The 11587-nt window shown below is 40.6% G+C and overlaps 2 protein-coding genes across 2 annotated transcripts in view; one reads left to right on the top strand and one right to left on the bottom strand.

Moving 5' to 3' along the window:
• Positions 1-25: 25 nt before the first annotated feature.
• c15h3orf80 (chromosome 15 C3orf80 homolog) lies at positions 26-2820 on the top strand. The gene has a single exon (XM_017308086.1). The coding sequence runs from the start codon at positions 427-429 to the stop codon at positions 1054-1056; it is 630 nt and encodes a 209-aa protein (XP_017163575.1). The 5' UTR covers positions 26-426; the 3' UTR covers positions 1057-2820.
• Positions 2821-7521: 4701 nt separating this feature from the next.
• Positions 7522-11587, bottom strand: part of ift80 (intraflagellar transport 80 homolog (Chlamydomonas)) — a 54020-nt gene continuing 49954 nt past the window's right edge. Inside the window, exons 18-21 of the mRNA XM_008425824.2 lie at positions 10615-10704; positions 9886-10058; positions 9315-9438; positions 7522-8728 (exon numbers count right to left, since the gene is read on the bottom strand). Of these exons, the coding sequence (XP_008424046.1) occupies positions 8615-8728; positions 9315-9438; positions 9886-10058; positions 10615-10704 (501 nt within the window). The 3' untranslated portion in view covers positions 7522-8614. The remainder of the gene's footprint in view (positions 8729-9314; positions 9439-9885; positions 10059-10614; positions 10705-11587) is intronic.

Here is an 11587-nt window from a genome sequence, read left to right as displayed (position 1 = left end):
CCCAACTTTAAAAGTCTAGCTCCGCCACTGACTTTTAATGAATCTAATTAGAGGGAAGGGATATTATGAATAAACTTCACTTGAGTGAGGACACACAGGGAGCCTAGTAGTAAGTATTCAGGTAATAATGATGTAAGATCATTCATCCTTTCCATCACTGCTGCTCCCTCCAGACACACTGATGCTGCCCCACTCGCTTCGTGTGCACCACAGCAGACAGGTTGTCTGCAACAGGGGGGGCTGCGTGGGGGGGGTGGGGTGCTGCAGCTGCTGTCCCACTCGGCGCTGCGGAGCCTGTGTTAACTCATCGTCTGGGTCCGACTGGGAAGATTTAAAAAGAGAAAGAAAGAAAGAAAAAAAGGGGGGTGGGGGGGCAGACTTGTGAACACCTGAGAGGATCGAGCAAAGGTAAGACACAGCGCAGAGATGAAGCCCCGTCTTCTGGGCGGCGGCAGGACAACCAGGAGACTTTTGTCGGCTTGCCTCATCTCGGCGTGCCAAGCCCTGCACAGCTGCGGGGGAGTCAAGTGCGTGGACGGCCACCAGTGCTGCCTGCTGCCCGTCCCCGGGAACGGCAGCTCCGGCTCCGCGGAGAGCTGCTGCAAGCTCCCCATCCACGTCTTCTTCGACAACGTCGGCTGGTTCACGCGGAAGCTGTCGGGCATCTTAATCCTGCTGCTGCTCTTCGCCATGGGCTACTTCATCCAGAGGATCATCTGCCCGCGGCCCCGCCACCGGCACCAGAACCAGGAGCACGGCGAGGAGCCCTCCCTCTTCCACGGACCCACGTCGGCGTCCCAGGATCTCCTCCTGGAGCCCTACCCGGAGTGCCCCCTGGGGGACTTCGCCTCCCCGAACCTGCCGGCCTACGACGAGGTCAAGTACCTGCCCACGTACGAGGAGAGCATGCAGGAGATGCACCCGGACCGGGACCGGGACCGGGACCGCTCCGACGATGACCTGTTGTCCGGAGCGGAACCGGCGGCGGCGTCCGGGCAGCAGGGGCGGGATCTTCTGGGGGTGAGCCCCGCAAGGACAGCTCGGAACTCGGTGTGAAAGGAGAAGCAGGGACCGGACAATGAACTGCCTGATAGTATTACTAATTTATTATTATATTATCATCATCCTCATCATCGTGAGGGGGTGGGAGAGGGTGAAGGAGGTTTCGCAGAGATACAAACTCAAGTGCAATTATAATCCTGATTGTAAAGAATAAAGAAGGAGCCTGAGAATGTAAACGTGTTTTGGAAGATAATACGTGTCTGCTCGGCTTTTTGTATGCAAATGCCGCCTCGGCAGAGGGGATTAGAGAGACTGCAGGAGGCGATGCTCATTGTGTTGATGGGACAGCTAATTTGGCTGCGGGACAATCACATTAAGTTTTCGCGGCACCATGAAGACATTGGTTTCTTCTCGAAAATGTGACCTTTTATTTCTATACATTCTGAATATTTAGTGTGTGTTTTTTTTTGTTTTTTGGTTGTTTTTTTTTGGGGGGGGGGGGCTGCAACCAAATGGAAAAACAGCTTCTCCTCAAAGTTGAATGTGGACGGACTGAAGTGAGGGATTCATCTGCATCTGGGATTCTTCCAGTTAAATGATATCTTATCAGCATGAAGGCAATATTCCGTTCATATTCTCATGGTAGCTCATAGATAAGCGCTTTATGGGTAATCTGAACCGTGTTTCATGCTTCTGTTGACAGATAAGCCGCCACAGTATATAAATAAAAAGCTCAAATCCAGCAGCATTTTGTAGCCTGGAGTTGCATGAATTCAGGGGGGGGGACGGCAGATGTTGCAGCATGCCGATAGGTGCATGTTGGCAGGAAATGTGGAAATGGGGTTGCAAGAAATGTTGCAGTCAGATCTAATGTAGGGAGCATTTTAATAAGTTAGAATCTTGTGTAAAAGTTCATTTCAGTCATTCAAATAGGTCTCAATTATGTGTTAAATAGATTCATTACATACAGTATATTTCACGTAATCTTCATTGCTATGAGTTAAAATATCCAAAGCTTAAAGTTGAGTTTCTGAGAAAATAAAAAAAAAAGGTGTTTTAACACATTTTATTATAAAATTTGACAAAGACGCGTCTCCTCAAGGAGGGTTAGACTCAAAAGGTTATTGTTGATGAAGTCGCCTGCTCACAGATTGTTTTGTCCTGTTTTATAAGCAGAAAGTTAAGTGGAAGAAAAAGCTGTGGTAGCAAAAGGTGCACATGCAAAAGGTCGTGAAGCAGCGCCCACTTTGGAGCCGGGTGGAGAGTTGAAAGTTGTGGACAGCAGGCGGAGACGTCTAGGACAGACGCTACCACTGTGTCCTTAACCAGAGGAAACATCACACTCCAGTTAAAGAAAAATTTACAAGGACATTTCAGACTTTATGCTTCCTTTTGCTGACCAGATTTAAAGAGATCCTGATTTCATTTTCCTGGCACGGCTTGGCGCCGGCACACGCCACCAAAGGTACCGAAAGCTGGATCAGTGACCACGGTGTTCCTGTTCTTGATTGGCCAGCAAACTCTCCCAACCTTTAACCCCATAGAGGATCTACGGACAGTTGTCAAGAGGTAGATGAGAGACAAAGGAACCGTGACGCTTCAACTGGGCCGCAGACTGATCACCTCCATGTCACGCTGCACTGACGCAGTAATTCAAACAAGTATTGAGTGCAGGATGTTTTACATGGGCATCATTTTCAGTTGCAACCTGAAAATATGAATCAGTCTTAAACATCTAAATTTTCCAAAAGAGCAGAATATTTTATGAGCTGTAAACCTCAAACATCTAAATGACAATAAATTCCACCTTGAGATATATCTTTTGGTTCTAAATCTCTAAACTATGACTTTACCCATTTAAATTTTATTCCTGGTGTTAAAAAAAAACAGAGTTTTTGTTCCTTCCAGATCATTTATAAATCCAATTTATGTTTCCTGTAGAACTGCTGCATCACACCCTGCTTCCATCGCAAATTATTACCAGTCAGAAACTTGGCTGTCACATGATTGCTAAAGTTTTAGGTTTTGGCATGTAAACACAATAATACCATTAAAAAATATGTTTTTAATCTTTTTTCCCCCCCCACCTTTAGTGCGATAGATATTCGGTACAATCCAGCTAAGAAACACATTTATTAGTGGGACGTTTGGCGCTGCAGTGCTGTATTGAATGATGAAGAGGAAGGAAAAGGGGTGGAGATGCAGCAAATGCCCCGGCATTCTCTCTTCCTTGGTTGAAATCCATCAACATGTGACTTTTTGCCCTCTGTGACACAGAAAAGCTCCACCAAGCACATCTCTTGCCCCACAGCTCTCTTCAGGCAATCGCTCTCGTTTTCTATCAGGTTTGGGTCTGAACTCGTTCCAGAACCTTCATTTTCTCCCAGCGAATAATCACTTCTACTGACAGTTAAAATGTGCACTTTCACTCACAAGTGACGCCAAAAACGCAAAGCCCTCTTCACCGTCGACTTTCTAGCAGAAAACCGGTCAAAATGTAACGGCTGTCGAGAATTTCATCTCAACAAATCCCACAATTCCAAGCAAAGAAAAGCATCTCCGGATCATGATGCTACCGCCGCCGCGTTTCACTGTGGTTATGCTGTTCTTGTCATGATGATGTATGAGCCACACACAATGTTTCAGGACGCTTCTGCTTTGAATGTTTCCTTTGGAAACGAAAGGCTTTTGGTTTTGAGCCCTACTTCAAACTAAGAACACAGGACAATGTTTTCACAATTAGATCTCAGCCAGTTCCAAAAAGTCTTGCAGCTTTTTCAGTGTTGCTGTCGGCCTCTAGCATCCCTTCTCTACCCGCTTGTCTTTTTGTAATATCACTATTGTTGCATATTTTCTCTTATTACTAATAACTGTTTTTACTGTAATGAAACGTTTTTATTATGCCCTTCCCCTGACTGATACGCTTGGACAGTAGGACCGTTTTGATCCCTTGGCGCCTCTCTGCAAACTTCGGCTTTTGGCTGAAGGACTCAAACGGATGAATGTCAGAAAACGTTTATTTCTGGTTAAATCAATTAATTATTACAACTTTTAGGCGTGTAACCATAAACACTGAATGTAAAAACTGAACCAAAATGTGATGAGTGTGTATCAAAGTGTCTGCGCATCTACGCAGCTTTCCTCTTTGCTTAACAGTTTCCCATCTAACAGAGAGTTGCTTGTTTGACGTACACAGAATGACATTTTCACATTAAAATTGAAAATATATTGGGGAGGAAAAAAAGTTATTTAGGCCTCAGTTTTACAAAAACATCGCAATTTCACAGGGTTGTGTAAACTTTCGGCATGCACCGTGTAATGAGCCCTATTTTATCAGGACAACCCAAATCGTTTCCATCACTGGGAAGAAGTAGGAAAATGTCTTTGCTCAGCAGTCGGATAGAGAGGAGATGCTTGGGTAAGCGAAAACAGTTTGAGTCCAGACCGCATAGAGGAACTCGGCTCCGGAAAATCCGGTCAATATTTGAGATGACACAAGTCAAATACTTTGAAAACTAACTTAACGAGTTGTGAAATTGCATGAAACTAAACAGATGCAATTAGTTTACATGAATTTCAACAGAATTGTCCTGAAGATGATGATGATGATCATCATCATCATTTGCTTCATCTTCACTCTCCGTGTTGGTTTCAGGGGTCATCAGGGTCAAACTCTGGCTTAGAGACATATACGGTTGAATTGCTTACACACTGAAAGCTTCAGAAACATTTAATTGTGAAAAAGATAACTTAAAAAAATAAAAATCCTCCACTGGATAGTGGAATATGAAGCTTCATGGATACCAACCAGGTATCAGGGGCTTTGAAACACTTTCTGTTTGAAGAAGAGGAACTAGAACATGAGTTTTCTTTTCCGTTTCTTTTTAAGCAAAAGAGGAATGTTTTCTAAACAATGTTTTCATTTCTATTACGGTGAAAAACACAAGCTGTCGTGAGAATCATATTATTTTGCAGATGAGGTCAGCATGCCCACGGCAGCCATCTTGTTTGTTTGACGAGCGTGTTTTACTTCTAAGTATTTGGTCTTTGAATTCAGGTCAACTCATACAAGAGATGGTTGAAATAAAAGCCTTTTTTTATTTTTAAAGATATTTTTGTCATTTGTAATTCCTTTGTAAGAAAAGAAAGCAAGGGGGGAAAAAAATTATGAAAATTGGAAATTGAATTTAGTATTAAAAAAAAATCTGACATTTTATGTTTAAGCCATAATTTCCCAGTCTTAAAGAACATTTCATTTGTGGTATTTCTGACTTTAATGGCCTAATACTCAGCCAGGTTTACACCAGCAAACTGCTGACACCAGCAAAAAGAAAAGTGTAGCATCTCTGCAACGGGCGAAAGGACATTTATCCAAATGTGGTAAATGCTTTCATTCCAGTCTGTGTGTGTAGATTTGACACTGTGGTATAAAAGAAAACCCACAATACAGTCAAACATGAAGACGTTAAAAATACAATCTGTCAAATGCGTTCTGAGAAGTACATTTATGCCTGTGTGATATCTTTCGTTGATATTTTCAGGCATCTCTTTCTGCGAGCCTGACAAAGCAAACGTGGAGTTTCTCTGACCGACTCTGCGGAAACTAAGAGGCTGGAGTGATTGCCGTTCGCTTCTGTAACCCAACACTGCGATGGCCGAGCTGATAGTGATCACTGATGGCTTTCCTTCTCCGGCTCGGAGGATGCTGACATTTAAAAGCATTAAAACCGAGCAGCGAAAGCCGACTGCAGGGTTACAGGAGGCGGGATACGTGAACGCAACTCAACTCCGTCTGGGCCAAAGTGAGTCAGCTCCTGTTTCTAGGATGTTTTTATGATAAAGATGCTTCATCTTTCCCCAGAACAAAAAACAACGCGGTTGTTTTTTAGTTTTCCTCGAAGGCAGCTATCACCAATCAAAACAATCTGTAATATTTTTTGCAGAAGCAAATAGAACGAGAGAAAAACAAATAGATCTTATGGAACAGATGCAGTACACAAATCATGTTTTTTTTAAGTCTGTGCCCATAATCCATTTACTCCATTGCTTACTGGACAAAAGAACAGAAAAGGTCAAATCAATGGAGCTTGTTCTCCTCATAAATTTTACATGAGATCCCAGCAGCATCTCTTGACTGAGTAGAGTGAGCACTAGTTTAAAAATGATCAAACTCACTTCACTCTTGTGAAGACGAGGCTCATCGTTCAGATCGTAGATCGTAGCGCAGAATTTGGTTCTAAATATTAAAAAAACTAAACATGCATACATATTTTTTTGTAACAAATATTGGTTAGGGAAAATTAGCAATAATGATTTGTTGTCTGGCCATTCTCTGAACACTACTAAAGATATTCAAATCTTTAGTTATAAATCTTAATATAAATATCTTTAATAGCTTTATATTTAATATTTAATGTCAAAGCTTGCTCTGTAACTGTTTTATCTAGATCGATAGCTTTAAAACATCAGCAGACGGAAGTAGGTTACTGAGAGGCAGAGACAAGGCCCAAAGCTGGAGGCGTCTCGGATTTCTGAAAGGAGTTGTATGGCAAGCAGTCAGCTCACATAACGCCAGTGGAGGATGTATGGTAAGATTCACCATAGAAAATGATAACATAGTGTTTCTGTAAGTTACGGCAGATGAATCAAGACAAAAAAAATGTCTAGATATATGCGGAAAAATTTAAGAAACTCTAAATACTTTTAGAGCGAAAACTTAACTCACAACAGCTTGTATAATAATCATTTTGAATTCTAGACCTATTTGTCTTGAAAATATGGAATGGTTTCCAAAACTGCAGATTCTACAAAACACATTGGCAAATTAAAAAAAAAAAATAGAATAAAATCAAACAAATAAGTAGCCCCACCTTAATGTAAAAAGAAAAAGGCAGAAAAATTTACCTTTATTTTCAGTCGGTATTTCAAAACCCCCCAAAAAACAGATGAGTAAAATGTTAAAATCAAATAGTTATGTGGCAAAACAAATAAAAAAAAGCATAAACTCCACAAGATCATGTTTTTCCATCACTTGACTGATTATTAGATTTCTGTTCTTTAAAAAAAACGGGGAAAAAAACCCAAAGTTTATTTTTATATTCGTATCCAGATCGGACGAATGATCAGAGCTACCTTCAAGGTTTTCCCAGCGTTTCCAAGACTGTGTCAGTACCTTTAATTATATGCTTTCCCATAACATGACTACAACAATTTGGTTCTAATATTTTAAATACGATAAACCGGCTTCAGGAGCAAAATTATTTCAAAAGTTTTATTGGAAAGACTGAATTTAGTCCGACATCATGAGAAATGTGGTTTTGTCACAGCATGATGACAACTCAATAAAAGTTGGTGAAAAAAAAAGAAAAAAAGAATCCAAAGTAAAAAAATAAAAAATAAAAAAAAAAGTAAGCCAGAGGTAAATGTGAATAAAAAAAATCTGGGTGTATTTAAGACTTTTTTTGGACTGCAAAAAAACTCAAGTCTTGTCAAATAGAGAACACATTTCTTTTTCATAAATAAGTGTATTTGCTTTATTGAATCATATTCCATGTAGTGTTTAAAAAAGAAACAACAGCAACAGAGTTTTGGCTGTATAAACAGTAAAAGTGTAGATGTACAAAAACACGTATTGGAACATGAGCGTGTTCACTTTGACATGTCTGAACCCATCAGGTTAAATGAACAGATGAGCAGAGATAAAATCTGACGCATCGATCACCGAGAGCCGTTTTCCTTCCTGAACCCTGGACAGGCCTGCGACTGCAGCTGCCAATTCAAACATCAGCTAAATAAAAGCAGACCGTCTGAACCGCGCCAACTCATTCCCATCCACCCAAAGTGAGCCTAACGACGGAGCGCGAGCGGCATGAATTCACGTGACGTCTCTTTGTTTACAGCCGGTCGTGGGTGACAAACTGCCGGACGCTTAACTTTAGTGATGAATCTGAGTGAATGAGAAAATAGGTGTAAAAAATATACATTTATGAATTTTAAATATTGGTACTTGCAGTAGAATGCACCGTTTAAATTTCTGACAAAATCAACCCTTTTTATCTAATCAAACTCAGAGGGGAAAAATGAACAAGATAAAAAAAATATATATTTCTGAAATGATCTTTTTGACATTCATGACAATCCCTATAACATACCACAGAAGCTTTCACTTTTTCATTTAGTCAGAGTATCAATGAGGTTTTCTTTAGTAATTGATGACTTCCTGTTTCCCTGGGACATTAACACGATATAAATCCATTTGTTCCAGCCACTTGGAGCACACACCGTTCCAGCAAAGCCGGTGTGTACCGACCACCAAAAGTCAGGAAATGGGTTAAAAGAAAAAAATATATTCACATAAGATTGCTCGTATTTACAGAAAGAACAATAACTGAAAACCTCAACAGCGACAAACAAAGCCGAATGAGAACCGAAGTTTAAAGCGTGGAATAAAACAGCTGCTGGAGAACAGTGCCAAGAAGTGACATGTTGGCGCCATTTACAACGGGTTGTGTGGAAGGCGGGTCACAAAAAAACGACGCCGTCAGATGGAGGCTGTACCTCATGTAACGATTTTGTGTCACTCAGATGTAGCAAAACAACCCAAGAGTCCTTATCATAAATGTCGAGACGCCACGCTGCCCCTCACAGAGGTGTGTGCAGCTTTCTCCCGCTCTTTAAACAACTCCATCTCAATCTTCGCCTGGATTCTTTCCCAGTCCACCTCGACCTGACGGAGAGCAAAGAAAGTTGGGTCAAATTGGAGAACATTAATTAATGAGGTTAGAAAGCAGAACATTTAGGAAACAGGCATTCAACTAAAAGTGATAATAAAACAAACTCTTTCCATTTTAAGATCGACTGGAAGCTACATAATTGATGCACCTACAGTATGTGCTGTGTGTTCATCAGGGATTTCAATAGTATGGAGGTTACAATTTCAAAACCTGAGATAAAGCTTCCACCAACAGGGTTCCCACAGGTTTTGTATTTCAAATTTACATATTTATGTCTGTCAGATTCATGACAGTGGACATTTATGCATAAAAAAAGTGTTCCCTTTTTGTCTTTTATTCTCTGTCGACCGTAAAACAACATTGTGACAAACAGCAATGGAAGCTTCAATTAGGTGAAATTACTAAACCAGGTCATGTAGGTGTTTACCTGTTAACTACTTAGTGAATTGAGGGAAATCCATTTTGCCTAAGCTATGCAAAAAAAGTTAATTATTCAAAAGGACACAGTTAGTAGAGTGCACTCTGTTCCAACTTCATAACCTGCAACTAAATCAGTTTATTCAGCACCACAGAACACACCCCTTCGGAGTACTGCAGGAATCTCTTGTTGGTCTCCTTCCTGCCAAACGTCTGCAGGAACTTCCCCCTGAAAGCCAGCACGGTGTCCACATGGGTTTTGTGTTTGACCGCCAGCTCCAGAGCCCTGAACCAGACAAAGAACCAGGAGACAAGCTTAACACTAACTTTGAAAACAAACCCCAGGTCAAATTTGTGTCGTTTTCATACGACTTCCTTAAAAAATATAATAGATTTAAGGACAAATGTCACATTTTAGAGTCTTTAATTCGGACGGATCATTGCTGTCCACAGGACGTGCGGATTTCTTGATTGAACAGGGGTTCTGTGTGCTATCAGTGTGTAATTGGAAATAATAATAATAATAATAATAATAATAATAATAGAACATACAATCAAGCTCAAAATTATTCACACCCCTTTCTAGGCTTGTCACAATAACAGATTTTGCTGAAAGATAAATTCTCCCAGTAATTTTTGTGATAAATGATAATGAAAACTGCAAAGGTAAAGAGGTAAAAACGCTATAATGATAATGCTCTTTAATATACACATTAAAAACATGAGAATCTACCTGTTCCAGTTGAAAAGGTCAATATTCATTTGTATAGCCTGATAGATGAGACCAGCTTGGAGGAGAGTTGTTTCAGCTTCCTGGACGTGACCACTGAACATCAGCATGTGGGCCAGCGATGACTCCTTAGACGGCTGCTCTTTAATAAAGTTGATGTACTGCACTCTTGGTAACTTAAAAAAACAAAAACAAAAAACAGATGCAATATAGTCACTGAAATGCCTCACCTCTCTGACTTACGTGTTTTGTTACAGTCATTTTAGGTGAAAACCGTCTCAGTTTTCAGTTTTACACTCCTGATCAAAACCTAAGACCAGGAAAAAAACGTACAGGCATCTGCATTTAATGCGGCTAAATCAAATACGATTTCTAAGTTAATGTTCAAAATACAAGAAGAAGAAACAGGAACAAGAGGAAACGAGTGTCTCGTTTACTGAAAATGACATTTAAACTGTTCAGAAGCTCTGAACTAATCACTCTAACAGAAGTAAAACATGATCAGTAGTGATTAGTCCCACAGCTCTCACATCTCTTCAAAATTTGTTTAGAAATGAATAAAAATATACTTTATTGTCCCACAGTGGGGAAAGTCAGGCGTCACAGCAGCAAGAAAAAGGTAAAAACAAAAACAGATTTATGCAAAGTTTTGACATTTTTTACGGATTTGAACAGCTGATGAACTAAATGCAGTTTTAATTTGTCGGATTCCTCTTTTGCTGAGGTTCTTACCTCCCCAATAGCAGCATAGGCCATCTCTGCCGTGTTCAGGTCTCTGCTTGCCATCGCCATGCCGGCGAGACACGCCCACAAAGACTGGTCCTGCAGGTGGAAGAGGGGAAACAGATCGTCCTTTAACGTCCTTTAGCTTTAATGTCCCGATGGAGCAAAAATATTATTTAACTTTTATTTTAGGAGGAAGTTAAAAAGATAAAATCTCTGTTTCAAGGGCGGAGAGGACCCAATATAAATTCATGAGGAGAAATAGAGATTTGTGAGAAGCTGCTCACTGTATATTTGGAGAAAAATAAAAGATGTAAGTTGATGAAAAGACTGTTTATGTGCAGAGAAATATAAAACATTATGAATTTACACAATGTAAAAAAAAAACCAATAGAGGTTGAAAAATTCAAAACTCGCTGTGAACTACCTGAAGAAATTAAAGCTGAAGCCTCCAGATGGCTGCTTCATTCTTTAAATAATCACTCCTGGAAACCCGAAGAAAATGCAATTTCACAATAAATAATAATGAGTCAAAAACGGGGTCAAAATTTCTAAATAGCTCATTTCAACTTTTTTTCTACATTTCTTTTAATTGCCTTTTTCTTCCTGACATCATAGCCAGAAGAGGAAGCACCATTACAGCGCAAAACTTTTTTATATTTGTATTTTCGAATTGAATCCAGTCAGATCTAATTAACTATATAAAAAAAAAAAAAAATTCCCTTCTCACCCTCCGCGGGTGGTCTGTTTCATCCTCTGAGCTCGGGTCCTCTACCAGAGGCCTGGGAGCTTGAGGGTTCTGCGCAGTATCTTGGCTGTGCCTAGAACTGCACATTTCTGGACTGAGATGTCTGATGTTGTTCCTGGGATCTGTTTGAGCCACTGCTCCAGTTTGGGGGTGACTGCCCCGAGGGCCCCGATGACTACAGGCACCACTGTGGTCTTCACCTTCCAGGTCTTTTCCAGTTCCTCCCTGAGGCCC

This window comes from Poecilia reticulata, linkage group LG13 (genome assembly GCF_000633615.1).
Source record: "Poecilia reticulata strain Guanapo linkage group LG13, Guppy_female_1.0+MT, whole genome shotgun sequence".
NCBI classification, from domain to species: domain Eukaryota; kingdom Metazoa; phylum Chordata; class Actinopteri; order Cyprinodontiformes; family Poeciliidae; genus Poecilia; species Poecilia reticulata.
Note: the sequence above shows the minus strand (reverse complement) of the source record. Positions and strands in the feature narration are given on the sequence as shown.